Source organism: Dendronephthya gigantea, unplaced genomic scaffold (genome assembly GCF_004324835.1).
Source record: "Dendronephthya gigantea isolate DGI-Jeju-01 unplaced genomic scaffold, DenGig_1.0 000013F, whole genome shotgun sequence".
NCBI lineage: Eukaryota > Metazoa > Cnidaria > Anthozoa > Malacalcyonacea > Nephtheidae > Dendronephthya > Dendronephthya gigantea.
Window position 1 is genome coordinate 1,354,921 of NW_021163023.1, and position 19,785 is coordinate 1,374,705.

At 38.5% G+C, this 19,785-nt stretch overlaps 4 protein-coding genes across 5 annotated transcripts; 2 read left to right on the forward strand and 2 right to left on the reverse strand.

The window, feature by feature from the left end:
• Positions 1-183: 183 nt before the first annotated feature.
• Positions 184-11,977, forward strand: LOC114519545 (coiled-coil domain-containing protein 96-like). Its single transcript, XM_028539695.1, has 13 exons — positions 184-233; positions 334-481; positions 587-702; positions 789-984; positions 1,300-1,496; positions 1,577-1,646; positions 1,987-2,101; positions 2,199-2,331; positions 2,634-2,699; positions 3,121-3,213; positions 4,045-4,182; positions 4,449-4,580; positions 11,582-11,977. The coding sequence occupies exons 1-13, from the start codon at positions 201-203 to the stop codon at positions 11,690-11,692; spliced, it is 1,548 nt and encodes a 515-aa protein (XP_028395496.1). The 5' UTR covers positions 184-200; the 3' UTR covers positions 11,693-11,977.
• Positions 8,933-10,826, forward strand: LOC114519547 (actin, cytoplasmic-like). Its single transcript, XM_028539698.1, has 3 exons — positions 8,933-9,279; positions 9,384-9,494; positions 9,921-10,826. Exons 1-3 carry the CDS (start codon positions 9,028-9,030, stop codon positions 10,683-10,685), a joined length of 1,128 nt encoding a protein of 375 aa, XP_028395499.1. The 5' UTR covers positions 8,933-9,027; the 3' UTR covers positions 10,686-10,826.
• On the reverse strand, positions 11,951-13,922 carry LOC114519546 (actin, clone 302-like). Of its 2 annotated transcripts, none has more exons than XM_028539697.1 (3): positions 13,571-13,922; positions 13,023-13,133; positions 11,951-12,895 (listed from the first exon to the last, which is right to left on the reverse strand). In XM_028539697.1, the coding sequence occupies exons 1-3, from the start codon at positions 13,832-13,834 to the stop codon at positions 12,122-12,124; spliced, it is 1,149 nt and encodes a 382-aa protein (XP_028395498.1). In that variant the 5' UTR covers positions 13,835-13,922; the 3' UTR covers positions 11,951-12,121. The 2 variants fall into 2 exon arrangements, with proteins under 2 accessions (XP_028395498.1, XP_028395497.1); XM_028539696.1 differs by having other exon boundaries at positions 13,023-13,145.
• Positions 13,923-15,056: 1,134 nt separating this feature from the next.
• Positions 15,057-19,000, reverse strand: LOC114519488 (actin, clone 302-like). Its single transcript, XM_028539627.1, has 4 exons — positions 18,897-19,000; positions 18,130-18,405; positions 16,101-16,208; positions 15,057-15,954 (listed from the first exon to the last, which is right to left on the reverse strand). Exons 2-4 carry the CDS (start codon positions 18,388-18,390, stop codon positions 15,187-15,189), a joined length of 1,137 nt encoding a protein of 378 aa, XP_028395428.1. The 5' UTR covers positions 18,391-18,405; positions 18,897-19,000; the 3' UTR covers positions 15,057-15,186.
• Positions 19,001-19,785: the final 785 nt, after the last annotated feature.

Below are 19,785 nucleotides of genomic sequence, written 5' to 3' on the forward strand. Positions count from 1 at the left end.
TATTAAAAAAATGCAAATTTTTTTTGCAAAAAATATCCCTACATGCTTCTTTCATTAGTTTTCATTGGTTATTCCACTGTTCGCACTGTTTCTTCCTTGTGTTTTATGAGTATTTTGGCAATTTTTGTGCTGGTTTTGGCCGTTGAGCGAAAAAGACTAGGTTCTAATTCTGTTGCTATAGTAACTACAAACAATCCAAGATGGCGGACCAAAATAATGAAACAGTAGATAAAGTACGAAGTTATTAGCTTAGAGAGTACATTTCTTCTTATTATATGCTGTAATATCAAGTGTGCACTTTGAAGATTGTCTAATGTTCACATTTATGTGTAGGTCTCGGAGGAAACAAGTCTAACTCCAGCGGAAAACGTTGAATCGGGTTCGCCGAGGAGGCCAAGCATAGGTATTGAAGATTTCGACTTCACAAACAACACGGATAAAACCGTAGAAACTGGCACCAGTCCACAAACTGGAGACCAAGGTAGATTGAAATAATCCGTATGGACTGGAAAAGGGAGGGATTGAAAGAATATTTGTAATAAACTATAGTTAATGTATGAAACACCATCATTTTTAACTTTCAAAGACGAACAAGCACCTGTGTCTTCAGACAACAAAGAAACCTCTTCAAATGAACAAGTACCCGAAGGCAGAATGGACACAGCATCTGCCAAAGAAAGACCATCAATAGAGGCTATAGAGGTGTGTAGAATAAGAATTTATCTTTTTTTTATGATACTTAATTCTGCCCCAATGACGTTTTTAAATGTCTACCTAATCCTTCGTAGAACTTGGCGATGCCTGAGCAAGAAGATGGTCCACCAGTTGAAACAGTTGCGCAACCATTGTCAAGAGAAGCCAGTGTTGTTTCAGAAAGGAAATCAGCAGATGGTGATGTGGTTGGTAGCAAAGAAATACCAGACCCAACCCAGACACCACCACCACCTGCTGTAATGGTGGATGGTACAACGATAGATGAGATTGGTGAGGGAAAATAATTTAAAAATATCTTAGTTTACTGAATGAATGCATTATGTGCGATTTTCTCCTTTTGATAGATGCGAATGAGTGAAAAAGTTACGAATGTACAAATAAGAGCACTTATACATTAGAGCATTAGTAACTTTTTGCTCGTTTCTATCTGTCAAAAGAAAAAAATCGCACTGAAAATCGCTGCAGGAAGTGTAAACGGACTTTATCACAGAATAAGATTACTTTTGATAGACAAACAAAAGTTATTTGGAATTCTTCAAAGACAGCATGAATTAAGTTCCTAAACTTTCAAACTTTTTTTCGCAGATAATACACAAATTATTAACATCTTATCACCGGAAGATGGCGAGGTTCAATCAATCGCGTCTTCGATTGAGGTTCCAGTTTACAACAGAGCAGAACTTTTGGAAAGATACCAGCAAGCTGTGGAGGAACGGTCCGCATTACAGACCTTAAACTCGCAATTCCAACATAAACTCGCGGAATATTTCAAGAAGAAAAAGGTAAATACGGCTGCGCTGTTTGAAAATTGATGATTCCCGCCTAATGCCACGCTCACGGCGTACCTTTTCTCCTCTCGTAGACGGACGACAGACAACAAGAAATTGAGAAGAATGTCAGCGATCAGGAACAAAGATATATTAAATATTTAGGTAGATACTACTATTCTTAAAAAATCTCTTAATTATGACTAAAATATGGTGTTGCCTGACGAAGGCCCGGGTTAACGGACCGAAAGCTTTGCAGTATTAAATACTTACGTGGTGTACCGTAAAACTGTCTAGTGCCAAGGTCCCTTAAAGCCTGTTTACATGGAGCGAGTTATCCCGGCTAGGCGAGGTAAAAAGCGCATCACGTCAAAGGCTTAACCTGATTAGTCTTTCGTTATATGCAGTTTTCACCTCGCTCCATGTAAACAGGCCCTAAACCTCCCTACATTCCTTCCTAAATGTTTTGAGGTAAAGATAGACGGTTCTTTTGTTATTTCTTCAGCAAATTTGGATGAATTGCAAACTGATCTCTCGAGCGAACAAGAAAGCTACAAGGAACAAATCGAGGAATTGAAAGAAAGATGCTCAGAAAAGCAGTCGAAAGTTCAGGAAGTGAGGTGCGTCTGAAGAAGGTTTCAATAAGAAGGTTTTATGTGATATCGTTTAATATTATTTCGTTTTCACTGGAAATTCTTTGCTTTTGTTTGTATCTAGGGACGAGTTCAGGAAACACAAGTCAGATATCGCGAAGCAAGCTTTAAACAGTAGATCCGGACGGCAAATACCGATCAAAGATATTGAACAATATCAACAGCTTGAACAGAAAAAGGACCACGAAGTCATGTTGGTAAGAGAATAGCAAAAAATATCCTTTGGAAGAAAAGATGGTTTCTCCAGTTGAGATATCGTTTGTCTTGCCTTGTTTGCATGCATTTAAGCCTCGTTGAATGCGAATTTAGATGCGATTTACTTCTTTTGATAGATGTAAACGAGTGATAAGTTACAGATGTTCAAATAAGGGCACTTATAACATTTGAGCATTCGTAACTATTCGCTCTTTCACATCTTTGAAAATACGAAAATCGTGCCGAAAATTTTAAGTGTAAACGAGCCTCAAGTCCTCTGTTTCAACGAATTTTTGTTTTTCAGGTCCGTCTTGAAAACATAAAGCTTAAAAACAGACTTAAAAAGAGAGAGATGCAACTAAAAGCGAAGGTTAGAATAATAAATGATCATAAATATATCATAATTAATGAGACTAACCGGTACTCGATTCGAGTTCTGTGGCCAGTTGTTCAAAGCTGGGTTAGCGCTAACCCTGGATTAAGTTTTAATCCAACCATGGATTAAGTTTTAATCCACTGTTTTAGTTTATGTGCTTCCGAACCACTGTTCGTTTTAAAACTATTAAAAATATTACCTCTGTCGGTCCAGAAAATATTTATGAAAAAAGATATTCAACTTTGTAAACAAGCGAATAAAAAATTGGCGTAAAGATTTGTTTTAACCCAGGTTAAGCTAACCCGCTTTTGAACAACCAGCCCCTGGAATAATTCTGATATAAATAATACTGCATAAAATAACACTCGTTTTTAATAAAACTTGGTTGAAAGAATAATTTTCTTTTGCATCACAGGAGGAATTAGCCGAGGGCCTTCATCTCATCGACTTTGAGCAGCTCAAAATCGAGAATCAAACTTATAACGAGAAAATCGAGGAACGAAACGAGGTACAGAAGTTGTCACAGAGGAGAAAGTATTCCAGAAACCTCACTCGGGAATTTGTTTATATTTTTAATAAACCAATCAAAATGCATGAATATTTTAACCACTTTTGGTAAAAAGGTACAGAATTCACCATTTTACATGAAGTATCAAGAATTCAGCCATTCTGATTGGCTTAGCCTGAAAAATGTAAACAAATTTACCGATTAGTTTAAAACAAAATTCCACCTTGTTTCACACATAATTACTTCGGCATTTTCGCACGCGGTATGGTGCGCCGACGCCTGTATCCTGGTGAGTGTGGGTTACATTCAAGCTCTATATTTATCAAAGAGTTCCACCCACACGTCCTTTCCGTGCGAAGTACTTCTACACATACAAAATTATCCCGTCGCTAATATATATTCCGTTCCCTGTACAGTTCCTTATATACTTGATCTCACGCAGCGTAATTTTCCGGCCATTCCCGCCATTTTTGATGGCGAATTCCACTGGGGAAAAAATCGACGCGTGTGAAATTCAGAATCTGAGAAAATCTAGAATGCGTCCAAATATAGTTACTTTGAAATAGTTTGCTGCTAATGATGCTAATTACTATCAGGTGATCTGAAATGGCGGGAAAAGACTGCAACTAGTTGTGAAATGAAAATACAATTAACTTTTTAGACGTCGAATTTTTCATGTGCCGAATCGAATGCAAATGAACTTAAACAAAGACTTTAGCTCAGTAACATTAGGTTCGGCACATGGAAAGTTCGACGTCTGAAACAGGCCTTAGACTGTCGTTTTACGTGTATTTCTCATAAACTAATTCACTGTCTATCGACTTTTTGTAGGAGCTACTAAAATTACGTAAAAAGATCACAACGACTGTTCAAGTTTTAACCCATTTGAAAGAGAAACTACAGTTTGTTCAAGGCGAAAATGGAGAACAAAGAAACAAACTTAAAACTGTTGATGCGAACGTTGCCCAGGTAAATTATCCGAGTTCAATTGGTCACGATTTCGAGGATTAAATCCAGCCAGCTTGCTAGGAGAGTTTCCCACCAGGGGTGGAATTTTGCCAGCGAAGCGGAGTTTCATTGTCTATGCGCTGTCGTGCCAGAACTAATATCAGAAAAACAAAGAAGAATTCGGCTCCGCGTATAAAATTCCGCCCACTGGGAAAACAACCTTTAATTATAGGCCGGCACAATTTTAGCACTCGCGATCTCTTTGTAGCAGCGGTATTTCCGTTTAGAAACGTGACATCTTGACCAGAACAAAGCAAGCCAGAGATGCATTGCGTATCGACAATGTGAAGCTTCGTCAGAAGTGCGGTCTGCTTGGAAATGAACCTTTGCTGCGGGATTACGAAGAGAGAAGAGATGAGGTAAGAAAACTGTATATTTTCTCTTTATACCAGTCACCGCTTAGAGATAAAGAACGTGCTGAAGGGTCCGCCCAAGTCGGAACCTTTTAAGTTTGTGTTCCTGCGGATATCGCATTACGCATCATTGCCACTTATTACTCTGGCCAGTCAATGGCATGTTCATTGGCTTTCTGGCGATGAACTCTATTTACACTGGAACGATAACAGACGCTATTTGGCCGCCGCCATCTTTGAAACCAAATTAAAGACCAGGCCCAATTCTATTTTTGCTCGGCGCAATCGTCAATCATGCATGGCGACAAAAGCAACCGAAAGAGGCCTGGCACTGGTCTTTTAGTTCGGCTTCAAATATGGCGGACTATTAACGCTCCAGTTCATATAAATAGTTCAATGGCTTTCTGGCCAGTTTATACGCTGAACTGGCTTGTTCGCCATTTCGCCAGCCAATGAATTCCAAAAGAAAATTGGGACACTTGGCAAGGCTGACTGGCTGACAGGGGCCACGAGAATTGAATGAATAGGGCCACTCCGCAAAATTCCTGTTATTCTTCTATTCAACTTCCGAGATCTATTGTCATTTCGTTCTCGCAGACACCGATTTCCTATCTTGGTTAAACGGAACTTCAATTCGAGAGTTCTGACGCCACCGGCAAAGCGCATCTGCGCATGCGCTCCGTGTTTATTTGCCCGTAGTTTTTCCCGTTGTCCGGGTGGGAATTCTGTCTTTTTCTTTTTTGATGTTTTTTCCCCGCAACGGGTCACACCGGCTCGATGGATGAATGTTTTTCATCATACATTCAATCTGATTTGTGGTCTTGAAGGTTGCTTTCTGGTGAACCACTCGTTATCAGGTAATAAAATATTGCCTCAGCGTGACACGAGTGTTGGGAAGCACGTTCTTAGCTCATTATATTGAGATAACCGCTTCAAAACACAAAAAATGCGCAGTCTTCTGTCAATATTTGGATTACACTCAGAAGTTTTTCCCATTTATACACACAGGCAAACATCCTGTGGAATATTAAATTTGAATAATCGAGCAAATTCAATTATTGTTGGTGTTTTCAAGTGAATTTCTTATCGCCAGCGTAATTCAGGTTCGCTGAACTATTTTTCACCAAACTCAGCCTGATACGAACTAAATTTATACATCAGAGGTAGACACCTGTTGTGTTTGAGAAAAACTGCAATTTCTATGTAAATAGATGTGTGGGCGGTCTTTCCCTATTGGACTGTAGAAAGTTCGGTGAAACAACTAGAAGCCGTTTCAATGCAAAGTGTTTTGTGATCTTCAGATAGAAATTTCTTTATAAGAATGCATATACCCCGTTTTCTTTTTGCGAACGAAACGAAAATTTTTAGTTTTAGTACACTTGTGATGGGGTGTGGGGGGTGTGTTTTTGACAAGTGAGCTTGCTCCTATTACTCGACGCATGCGTGGGCGACTCATATCCGGGAGAAACGGGGGGGGGGGAATCGACTCAGATGTAGTTTCATGTTTCACTTTAGCCGAGGGAGCGCCGGAACGATAAAAGCTTCTCACGATGCAAACGAGCATTATTGTTGAACCAAATTCTATTGCTTTTGCGGTTTTTGAAGAGATATATTCACATTGCATTCCTCGATGTCTTGGCTGATATATTGCCAAGTGTTTTGACACTTGCAAGCCTCAAGTGGGTGTCTACACTCCATTCTTACGCCTGGTCATTTACGTCAAGCAAGAAACATCTGTCGATTATGTTGTAGACCGCTAACCCTAAAATCCCTTAAGACATTCTGTTCATTTCTATGGCCCGGTTTACGCTGTCAATTTTTTTTGCCGGATCACAGTTGGATTTTTCTTTCGCATCACCGAATCACGCGTTGGTTATATAAAGAATTTGTAACGAATATCACGTTGAAATAGCTCTGCGAAATAAACCAGTTCATCTCCGTTTTAGCTCGCTCAAATGCTACGAGCAAATCACTTAACACGTAGAATTTATCCCTGGCGAGATTCCAATTGTAGCCACAGAAACTTGACGGTGTTTATTTACACCTACAACGATACGATGTGCGCATGTGCACATGGTCTTTAGCTCACAATGCTGACTCAGCATAATTATACCAAAAATAAAATCTATTAAAATCCATCACGAATTGTGATGTTTTATAGAAAGTTCTGAGTTCTGACTGTATGAATTGCTATCACAAGGGCCAACCAACGGCTATCACGTCTGTTCAGTTTATTATTTTCACAGAAACGCAAGTTCAAACATTTACTGGGAAAGTGCTATTTTTTTCATTGCATGCTGACCAGGCAGTGTCTGCTTGGGGAAATTCATCGGTTTTATTCCCTGTGTTGTTTAGATGCTAAAAATCTATTTTGAATCGTGATAATTCAGGCGTGCCTAGCACTTGATATTACATAAACAGTCCTTATTAAACTCACAAAGGTCCACAAAGGGGCAGAATACTGGCACACGCCTCTATTCATCCATAGAAATGTACCGTTAGCCTCTCTATATATTGCTCTCTGAATACACACGAATGCATTCAATAAAATTCACAACGAATATCGTTGTTCTTGTTATAACATATTGCACTTTAACTGAATTAAGTCCTATGTCAAATACACTGTCCGTTTCCTTACTGATAATGGACTAAATCGGTAAACAGAAGATAGTATATTACTTAAGTGATGTCTATAAACCAACATACTTTGTTTACAATATGCTTTTGGCTATCCATTGCCTTATTTGGTCATTCAGCGTCAACCATCTCGCGAGCTAGCTTGCGCGCTTCCGTGCGCATAGCCGACAAAATCACTATACTTAGTCAGCTCGTGGGCAAAAATCTTAAACGCTTCTTCTACAAATTTCCATACTCGGTTTTCTACCCAATTATGTGAGGTAATTCTGAGCAACCAACTAACAGATTAGTTTGGTATGTTAGACCATAACTCATGGACAGGCAGCTTCGTTACCACGACAACAACGCGTGTTCGGCATTGCCCGTCTTGGCAAATCTCTGTTGACATTTCATGTTCTCTACTTGAAAGCGTTTTTAACGATATTTTCCCGATTAGAAAACATTGATATTTTTCTTGACGATTCCTAGTTTAACGAGTGCTTCCCAATTTCAAATTTCAACACAATTTTACCCGAAATTGATTTTATTATTGACCTGAGGTCGGCTAGGCCAGTTCAAGGGTAGCTACTCTGTTTTACTTCATACACAAAGTTTGGTGCAAAAGGTCACAGATTCGAGCGACAATAGTCAAAACATTTTTTAAGGGAAGAGAAAACAATAAATAATAGCACAGACAGAATATAGTCCCACTCTGTCCCTGGGTTTTTCTTAATACACCTTATATTATATGGTGGTTGTAAAAATTCGCCAAAGTACTTAGTATATGATAATAATTTCCGCCTAAAAATTATGCTCAATTTAAGGCCGAAATATGGTCTTACGCACGTTGTTTGTATCGAAGTATCAGACATGATTTAGTGAGTATCAAGGGTTGACCTCCCAGCATGAAATTGTCCGAAGATTTCAACACTTCATTTTAGCACATGTGTATCTGTGAATACATTATACGAAGTTTTTGGATAAATATGCCCACGAAATCTCCTTGAGTTTCCCTCAAAAAGCCAACCGCATATGCAAATATGTCCATAGAGAAGAACGTAAAATACACCCACAGGAAAGAGGTTTAGAGTTTCCAGTGCTTATATGTAACAATTTTCAAAACGACGGAAGCATTGTCATTTGATAATCGCATGTATTATCAGCAAGGGGGTGGGTGCTTTTAGAAATTTTTCGCCAAGGCGTAGACGCAGGACTACAGCGCCCAAACCGGTTCGAAATTCGCTTCAATTTGAGCGTAAAATTCATAGGGCAGATTCGATTTTACACTGGAAATTGCTCAAAATTCAAGGATAACACTACGGACCGTCCTTTTTAACGATCCACAAGGTTTCCCGGTCTGAGCGTGGATCTGACCAATGAGCTTCAAGATGACCAAATATGGGCACCAATGTTGTACTTTCCGTACGATTGTACTATGCAAATACGGTTGCTTTATTCGTCTGTTTACAACATACAAAAGATTTTTACAGCAATCGAATTATCTAGATATTCCCTGCAAAATATTGACCAGTTAAGCGCAAAATTGCGCGAAAATGCAGGCTTTGTTCATTTTCAAAGCGCATCCGATGGGCACACGAAAATGCATTCGAAAAAGGGTGTTTTTCAGTACGTTTTTGCCCTCATATGGCAATTTTTTGTCCCCCACATGTCAGCACATTTCCCATGAAGCCGAGTGGGCGTGCATTTCCTTTTGTGCAAGCGGTTAAATAGCACAGACAGTCGCATCGGGTTTGTCATTTCACCGCTGCAGAAGCCCGTGTAAGGAGCATCAGTTCAACTCGAAGAACGACTTAAACTTTTAAAAACATCAACTAAAATGGAAGACGACGTTGCGGCATTAGTTGTTGATAATGGATCTGGTATGTGCAAGGCTGGTTTTGCCGGAGACGATGCGCCAAGAGCTGTATTCCCCTCCATCGTCGGTCGTCCTCGCCATCAAGGTGTGATGGTTGGTATGGGCCAGAAAGACTCGTATGTTGGCGACGAGGCCCAGAGTAAAAGAGGTATCCTTACCTTGAAATACCCCATCGAACACGGCATCGTCACAAACTGGGACGATATGGAAAAGGTAGGTTTTTGTACGAGTTAAAAGTCCGCTAGCATTCCTTTAAACACCTCCGTAAATTATGAAAGTGAACGCCCTCTTATACAACTTTGTGTCTGCGTGTTTAGATCTGGCATCATACCTTCTACAACGAACTTCGAGTTGCCCCAGAAGAACACCCTGTTTTACTCACAGAAGCTCCCCTTAACCCGAAAGCCAACAGGGAAAAAATGACACAGGTAATAATCCTTTTACGATCCGTATAGAGAAGATACCGGCGTTTGAAAACGCTGTACGTCTGGTACGCGCTTTCAACACGCCCATATTTAAGTATAATTTCTATATCAACCACTTATTTTCATGGTCGATAAAATACCATTTAGCGTAAAAAATAAGGATGTAACAGTTAAACAGAAAAGTCGCATATTAGCATTAGAATGATCAGAGTCGCCATAGCGTGAGCATGGGGTTTAAATGGCTGTTTGTTATTGCGAAATCAAGTGGGCGTGTTTTCAAGTCTGTTCGGTGCTCAGCCCTTATATTAGCAGTTGTTCCACGATTTCTTGTTGGAAAATAACGCCAGAGACAAGTTACAATTCGCGCCCGTGACCGTAAAATTGATATTTCAACAAAATGTGAACACTTCTTTTGTTGATATTTTTTAGATCATGTTTGAGACATTCAACACCCCAGCTATGTATGTAGCTATCCAGGCTGTGTTGTCCCTGTATGCTTCTGGTCGTACCACAGGAATCGTGTTCGACAGTGGTGATGGTGTGTCCCACACCGTACCAATCTACGAAGGTTATGCTTTACCTCATGCAATCCTTCGTCTCGATTTGGCTGGTCGTGATCTTACCGATTACCTGATGAAGATCTTGACCGAGAGAGGTTACTCTTTCACCACAACTGCCGAAAGGGAGATTGTGAGAGACATCAAAGAAAAGTTGGCCTACGTTGCTCTTGACTTTGAACAAGAAATGGAAACAGCAGCAAGCAGCTCCAGCTTGGAAAAAGCCTACGAGTTACCTGACGGTCAAGTTATCACTGTTGGTAACGAGCGATTCCGATGTCCTGAATCTCTCTTCCAACCATCCTTCCTCGGAATGGAATCTGCTGGTATCCACGAGACCTGCTACAATTCAATCATGAAGTGTGATGTTGATATCAGAAAAGATCTCTACGCTAACACTGTGTTGTCTGGTGGTTCTACCATGTTCCCTGGTATTGCCGACAGAATGCAGAAAGAGATCACTGCTCTCGCACCACCAACCATGAAAATTAAAGTTATCGCTCCACCTGAAAGGAAATACTCCGTCTGGATTGGTGGCTCCATCTTGGCCTCTCTCTCCACCTTCCAACAGATGTGGATCTCGAAACAAGAATACGACGAGTCTGGACCATCAATTGTCCATAGGAAATGTTTCTAAATATCGGACTGTCTGCAGCAAAAACACTGACTTTTGTTCAAATTTCTGCCACTTTTTTTTGGTTCTGCATATATGCACTATAAGTAGCATTGAATTGAACGTGAATAGGAGAAAAATAAAAACTTTTTTGTAGAGTGAAAATGTGTGACTTATATTCATTTTGTAATTAAAATCCTGTAGGAACAAATTAAAAATCTATTTATCAAATGCTGAGTATATATGTCATGGAATGTAGGCAACTAATGGTTATATTTTCCTTGTTTTTACAACAAACAGCATGGGTTTTACTGCAGTGATGTGTGGTAACATTTGCATAGTGTTCAAACTTTTTCTGTTCTGTCCTTGCTATAGAAGTGTAAGGATTAACTGACATGTTTTGTTTTCGTGAATAGAGAAAGTGGTTCAGTACTTATTCCACTAGTGCTAAATTTTCAATTTCATAACTTATGCAACCTTTTGATTTGATCCAATATAAAGATGTATCCTGATACTGCATGCTATATTCTCTTAATGTCACATTGTTATGGAGACTAACAACAGATATCTTATGGATAGTACTGTTTCTAATCATAGCCTAGCTGCCATCACTCCTTGTTTGCAAGTAAAATCATTTACCCAAAACTAAGGTGGCTGATTTGGGTCCATTTGATTTGGCCCATTACCTTTTAGCTACCTTAGCTAACACAATAGCCACCTCATGCTAATTGATGGTTTATAATCCTTTTTAAGCTTTGGTAGAGTAAGGGAGGCTTCTCTTTAATGTCCTTTTGTTTTATGCAATTGAGTATGGGGAAGTTATGTACTGTGTGAAGTGGGAGAATTCTCAGTATCAACTAGGTTAACATTTAGAAATTTTAGGGATGGTTTTCACATTGCATTTACATGTAATATTCCAGAGTGTTGTCCTGACAGAGAGGGTGGAGAAATTGAAAATGAAGCATGCAGAGCTGACAATGAATGCAACAGGAGTAAAGAAGAAAATCGAACACACAAAACTACCACAATAGCAAAACTGGTGAATTTTTATTGATTATTTATTACAATTGCCTTGATCAGAGGGTATATAACTACTTGTGTGATATATGTAATGTAAATAAAATATTTTAGGGTAAAAATATTTTAAAGTATTTGTATACAAGAGATAAAAACGCTTTTGACAGAAGGCCTCGTGGTCAAAATGCAAAAGTATTTTAGCTTGATCTGAAGATGTTAGAACACCCACAAGAGATCACTTTGAATTTAATGTTTCATATGCCTTAGCATAGCTTCAAAATATAACTGCATTAACTATTTCCTATTATAAGTTTTTAAATTTTCAGACCACAGAGAAGGGGGAGAGGTAGGTATTGGTATATGATAAGAGTCCCTCGCTTTTGGTTGATTACTAATTTAGTTTGAATCAAAGAAAAATATTCGAGAATTAAGTCACTTTGTAACTATGCTGATGGGCACTTTTGCATAACAGATGGACCTTGGTCGGTGTACTGTTCTTTCGTAATCCACATGTCTTTAAAAGTTGCCATACCTCCAAGAATTGATCCACCTATCCACACGCTGTTCTTTCGTTGTTCTGGTGCGATTACTTCTACTGTTGTACCAGTTGGAACCAGCCCCTGAACTTCTTTTTCCAATCTTTTCTCGAGACCTGGAATCAGCGTGCTTCCGCCAGATAACACAATACCTTTGTGCAACAAAGGTTGGATTTCCGAATCGCATTTTGCAATGGTATCAAAGCACACTTTATGAATTCCTTCCTTAATATCATACTCATTGAGATTTCGCATGAGGGAAGGCTTGAAAAGTAGTTCAGGGCATCTGAACTTCTCATCTTGAAGTTTGATTACTTCACCATCTGGCAACTCATATGACTCCTGCTTAACTTCATTTGATTTCATTTCTTCATCAAAATCCAAAGCCACATAACAGAACTTCTGCAATGCTTTTTCCATCTGATACAAGAAATTCTTGGAGTTGATCATATTCCCACTTTCCATCAAAATTTTTGCAAGATTCTGTCGCAAGTCGTGTCCACCAAGTTTGAGACATGTAGAAGCGCCTGGGATGGCATACCCTTTGTCAACCGGAGTTACTTGGGTCACACCACCACCAATAGACAAAGCTGTGCCGACCATGCAACCGGAAGCGTACAATGATAAGACACCTTGAATGCCCACAAAAACAGCTGGAACATTGAATTTTTCAAACATCACCTAGGGGGGTTAAAGAATTAACTGTTAGCCTAGGTTTGTGCTAGTTTTATGCTGGAGATTTTAGGGTTAAAAATTAACATACATTGAGATTTTATCCTGAAAATTCTAGGATCAAAAATAAACATACCTCTGCCATTTTTTCCCTGGTAGCTTTGGGATTGCATGCGGCCTCGGTCAGAAAAATAGGGTGTTCCTCAGTTGATGATATTTCGAGTTTACCAAATGTATGCTCCCAGATCTGTGGCAAGAACTATCATATATCAAAAAGATGGCAAGGGGCTAGGAATATAGATGTATAGGGAGGGCTAGATCTGATGAAAAAGGAGGGAAGGGGGTAAATTTAGATGAAGTAGGAAGCTACACCTAGATAAAAATGGGGAGAGAGGTTATCTTCACCATACAGAATAATATATTCTGCGCATTTTTTGAGGAAAGTGCGCGTTTTTTTGTAACTTGAGTTAAGGTCTGTTTACTGCAAAACGCAATACAGCTAGCCAAGCCATGTTTAGCTTCTAGGTTGCGCTTTTTGTCTCATAACATAAATATATATTCATAAATATAAGTGCGCATATTTTCTTGTAATCTTGTTACAACAAAATTCCGCAGTTACGCAGTAAACAAAGTTTATGTATTAAATAGCAGTCTGGACCTTTGTATTAAATAAAGAGCCCCTACCTTTTCCATTTCATCCCACTTATCAATAACTCCATGTTGTACTGGGTATTTTATCTGGAGTATTCCTCGCTTTTCGTCAATTTCATCCCCCACATAGCATTCTTTCAAGCCAGCCTTAACCGGGTCAAAACTACCCTCTGCAAAATAATCTCTCAACCTACCAACTTGAGTTGAAAATTCAACTTTGGGTGCTTTGTCACCAGCGAAACCTGCCTTTGTAATATACGAACCATTATCTATTATTATCGCAGGTTTCTGAGCCATTATTTAGTCGTTTAAGAATAATTTTTTCCCGGTTAAGAGTTCGTTTGGGACGTGTTCACTTTTTATCAAAATATTTCATATTTGCGGCTCGAAAAGGAAGTCATGTCATTTTGGAGGATGGAAAAAAATGAAACCCGTGCGAAGAGGCGGGAAATTGAAAACACAACCCCCAGCCCCAGGCACAACTAAATTTTGAAGTTATTGCGTTTTGGAACAAATTTTAGTTGAATTTTAGCGTTTAAAGCCTTAAAAATGCTTTAAAAGAAATGTAAACCAGTTGTATTTGGTATTTTTTTGGTTTGTGGATGGATTTTTGACGCTCAGTGCAAGAAATAAAAGTGCATTTTACAGCACATGTTTTGATGGCCGACATTGAAACGACATCAAGTCTAACAAGATTTGGTAAAGAAAGCTTTCAAGAAGCTTGTAAGTAATTGTTTATAATTGTTTTAATGTTATTTTATGAAAGTTAGTTATATAGCTGTATGACTGTACCTAAAACGTGTTGGGGTAATAGAAATAATGTGTTTTATTTACTACACCAAAAATATGTATAAAAGAGTTCCTCATCTTTTATATTGTTATCTATTGTCACCCAAAACCATGCAAGTTTAATTAATCATTGTATCCATAGTGTTTTCTGAATGCATTTTTGTCCAACATGGAATTTACTGCTAAACGAAATTCCTAAGACTTTCAGAGAAGTTCAAGGTTCTCAGAAAACCTACCATATAATATCGCACAAATAATTTACAAATTGTGTATAGCCTTTTTGGGAATGATAATTTTCTGGTATAAGTTTATCAGAAAAACTATGCTAATATTTATATTAGTATACCAGTTTTTTTTTGTTTTTTATTATTAAAACATACTTTATAGGTAGAAATCTCAGTTTTAAATGCATGGTTAAGAAAACAGCAATTCAAGCATAAATTCATTAATGCTGCGTAAATTAGTGACATTTCTAATTCCCTCATTTGGTAATTTTGCTTCATGCAATGTTCAAAACTGGAATATTTGCAATTTTGACATTTTAACTGATATTCTCATATTGTTGCTCTTCTTGGGCAAAAATACATCAATTGTGATTAAAACCATGATATGGTGAATGAAATGGAAGAAGTAATTAATGATAGTAAAGGGTATTAATGATGAATCATAAAAAGTAATAAATGATATGGAGCGACTCATTCAGAACATGTATTTAATTAAATAGGTGTATGTATTTTATTCCTTTTTAATATACAGAATTGTGAATATACGTACATAATATAAACATGCGAACACATATATTTCTATGTGGCTATGTGTTTATTTCCCCCTTGTTTGCAAAAACTATATGCTACGGCATGTCATATGCATTTTTTGTGGACAAAGGAAGGTCCATTTTCTTCATAATCCTGTCTCGTCAACCACATGTCTTGAAACACAGTCAAAGATGCAATAATTGATCCCCCGATCCAGACATTGTTTTTTCTACTTGAAACATCAAGAACCCGAGGTTGTACATCTGTCCGCACAAGCATGTTGATCTCGTTCAAAAGCCTGTCTGCTAGTCCTGGAAACAGGCTTGACCCGCCTGACAATGCTATGTTACCAAACAGGTCTTTTTTTATTTCGTCACTTTGTTTGGACTTGATAATGTTCTTGCAACATATTACATGAATTCCGTCAAAATTTCTTCCGAGAATTTGAGGTTGAAAGAGTGCTTCTGGACAACAGAATTGTTCATTTCCCATGGAAATTTTATTGTTGTCTGGTAGTGTGTATATCTTCTGGGAACCTGATTTTCCAGCTCTGTGAATCTCCTTATCAAAGTTTTCAGCAACATAGCACAACTTTTCCTTAATTCTCCGTACATCTTGAATGCAATGCTTGCCATAGAATATCGTGCCATTCTCAGCTAAACGCTCTAGTAGATATAATGTCAAGTCTTTGCCGCCCAAATGAAGGCAGCTTGAGACACTGGGAATTGAGTAACCATCTATGATTGGTGTAATCTGTGTAATGTCGGCCCCACAATCCACAGAAACACCAGTAACAAGACCATAGGAGTGTAAAGACAGTGCACCTTGGATTGAGATGTACATTGCTGGGCAACTGAACGTCTCAAACATGATCTAGGATTGTAAAAATACTGCATTAGCTTTCACTCTATGCAAACCCAAAGTGATTTGGGTCTTGGTTTTATTCAGTGTTCTGAAATTTTTGAGGAAAAGTTTGTATGTGAAATATCCTAAGACTCAAAGTACTTCTATTTATTCACCTCAGCCATTCTTTCTCTGTTGGATTTGAAATTGCTAGGGATGTCTGTTAAGAGAATAGGTTGCTCCTTTGGGGAGGCATCCAGTTTGTCAAATGTGTGCTGCCAAAGCTACAATGAAAAAAATCCCTAGTTAAGTATTTCATGTTCAGTAATACACAAATTTAAACTTTTGGATTTGGTCTTAGATTAGGTTTGGATTAGGTTTATGGCTTTTTAGGGTTAACCCTAATCCTTAATCTAATCCTAATCCAAACCTAATCTCAACTCTCAAGAAAGATATTTATGAATTAAGGATTTACTAAACGTGGATTAGCCACTGATCTATACGAAGACTGGATAGCGAATAAACATGGCAAGCCTACAGGAATAGCCGCTGATCTATAGTAATACTGGATAGCGAGTCTTTGGCAACCTTTGGTTGTGGAAAAACATTTTCCACATAACAATCTATCATCAGTGGTTTCTCTTCCTAAATTTGCCGGTATATAACTAATGAGGGCCGTCCACACAAACAAGGCTCCCGTAAGCAACGATATTAGTCGTACTTGAAATATCCTAAGATTTTTATGATAAAATATTAGTCTCTGTATGCCTGAATACAGTATCGTTATACAGAAAACATATTTGTTTCTCGTCAAAGTGACACTAAGCATTGATCTAGCCTAGCCAAGAATTTGACACATGTATCTGTAAATTGTGTCATGAAAAAAAAATTAAAAAAGGCGACTGATCGACAGGATGGGCTGTGAAATTTCTCGTGGATTTAAGTTAAGTGGACTGGTGAATAATGTTGGCCATCTTCCAATCATTAAGGGCGAGAGTGGTCTGAGTAGAGACCTGTTTAACATCTACGACGAAGGCGACTCGCTTTCCACGCAATAAAAAACTTGTTGTCTCAAGCATTACTAGACCTTTTTGTTGTTCTATAACACAACCCAAGACTTATCCAACGAAGAAGAGTAAAGCCTGTTCCTACGTTATAGGTGTTACATGAAGTAACGTATGCAGCGAACACGGAACATGCAGCGTTTTCACCCAACTTGCTCTCTGTGAAATTGCTGAATTCCATGCAGTCAGTGATACAATTCTGTTATTCTATCATTGCCGAGCAAGCAAGTTACAGTTTGTCTCTGATAATACTTGCGTGGGAAATAACGACAGAATGCGTCAAGGATGCTGCGCTATTTCCCGAAAATTATTTATATTCAAGACCTTTATAAGTGACTGTGAATGTGGGTACCTGCGTGCATTAATTGTTTTCCTAGTTTGCACAATTTGCGTGAAAGAAAGTTAAAACTAAGCTACAACTCGAGTTGAAAAGCAACAAATTTGTACATATCTTTATAGGTTGATAGCTTATCAAATTGAACTTCCGTCCTTTAAATGACATCACGCGCGCAATGTCAATTTCGCATCAAAACAAGCAAAAATACCACATTTGCTTGCAATTTTAAACACGTTCCCGTCGTCAGAATTCATTGTGCGATAGCTCAAAATGATCAGTAAAACATGAGGAAACCGACTGTGTTAAAAACACAAATATGAAAATTTCGTTTCAGTAGCACTTTAATAATTACGAGACTATGTGTTTGGGGTTTGGCGTCGTCAGATCTCTATTATCACTGGAATGCGACAAGGTCACATTTTGCCCTGATTACGTCATGATGATGTCAGATGGAATAGAAAGAGGTCTTGTGATGGCTCTTTTCAGACCCCAGCGGGGAGAGGTCGGATAATAAAAATTAAAACGATTCCAGGAATGGTAAACAGTGTTTTTAATGCGATTATAGGTGTGAGGTTTATATTACTGTGGTATTTTAGCTATTGAAGCCTTGAGTGACATTGTACTGACGCATTTCAACAACCTTTGCTGAATGTCACGCATATTTCCTTCAACTAAACACCTTGGCTCCAAATATGTACATTCCCCTTGCGTCCAAAGTTACTTCAGGTCAAAGACATTTATTTCTAGTCTTTTCTGCCGCTTCCTGAGGTTCTGCGTGCGCTGATCTGCGGTTACTTACTTTACCTTTTGCATGTCATCCCAATGCACGATGATTCCGTTCTCTACCGGGTGATTCATCGCAAGAATATCCCGATTAATTTCAGCTTCGCTGCCGACGTAGCGATCCTTCAGATTTGGGTTGAATGTAATGTGATTCAAAAACTCCGTTCGTGGACGGCCAATTAGCGAGGGTATGCAAACTTGAGGTTCGTCGTTACAGGAGAAACCTGCTTTCAGACTGTCAGAGCCGTTGTCAAGTATCAACGCTGTATCATCACCGTCCATCGCGATGATAATAAACTATATAATATTCGGTTGTTATATACAAATTTAGATAGCGAAACTTTCTCTTTCGATTTTGACCGAAATGGGGGGTCTTTAGCATAACATGCAGATGATATAAAGTTCTTAAATTATAACCACGAAACTTGAGGTCGAGTTCTACAGTAAGTCTTACAGTGCCTAAAATAAGCTACTCCATGCATTCGCAGACATCCGTGCATTTAGTCATAACTTTTATTAGCCATGATGAAACTTATTGTTAATGATATCTGAGTAGAAATTATTTTAGCCTTTTTTCTCCCTAGCTGAGGAGCGATCGAAGACAGAAGCGTCTATGCTCTGCCAAGCGTCGCGCATAAACAGGCTTCTCCGAGTCTTTCAGCGATCTCCTTGTTTGTATTGCATAGAGCAGTCCACTATCTATCGTCCGCATGCAGCAGTAGTTCACGAAAGCCTTTAAATTGCCGATACGAAAGTTTCAGTGAAAACGTATAAGATTATTGGATTACCTTTCACCTTTAATCTGTGGTCCGCAGGAGTCCAATTTTAGAATCCGTAGAACTGAAAGGGAACACGATAGGACCAGCCAGCAGTTTAGAAGGGTCGGATTAGTTTACCCTTGACAAGTTTATATATTCACCCAATATAAAACCACTTTAGTTGAAAAGCGAGATATTTTTTTCGCCTCCTTATAAAGGCAGACGACAAACGTTTAGGGCCTAATGCGCAATTAACACAATATCTTTATCTCCCAAAGTAGGTTTTATGTAATCGTTTCATTTGAATATCTTTGTTGTTTGCTGTTCGTTTTATCGCATTTCCCATGAAATATATATTAGATTGCATATATGTATGAATAAATTATGAAAATTGGCTGAAGACTGCAGGAATTATTGAAAAGGAAGTTAAGTTACAGTATTAGATTCGACTTGCATATCGCGTAGGTTGTTTTTTTTCACCCCGTAATGTTCAATGTCTGTGATGACATCTGGGGTTTTGCTCGCTTCCGCAAGTCTCCAAGTATTCGTGGGAATGTCAGCGGTCCGTAGTGAAGGCTCATGTCTGGCATGACCGGGTTATTTGTCCATGTTCCATAAGAAATAGTCAAATAGATGTCTAGGCAAAAACAATGATATCATCCAACGGCCACAGCTGGAGAGAGCATCTTAAAATGACCAAAACCGCAAAGTTTGGTTGCAAAATATTAAAATATAGCTAACTCTTTCTTTTCTTTCATTTCTTTCATAGTGCAATGGAAAGTTATTTAACCGCTCGTGATACAATATTATAGGTTTATAAGATTTGCAAAGTTTGCTAGGCTATATTTCCACATTTTGTACTAAATTTGACCAGCAAACTCTGCCGTTTTACTCTCTTTCCAGTTTTTGTGATAAATTT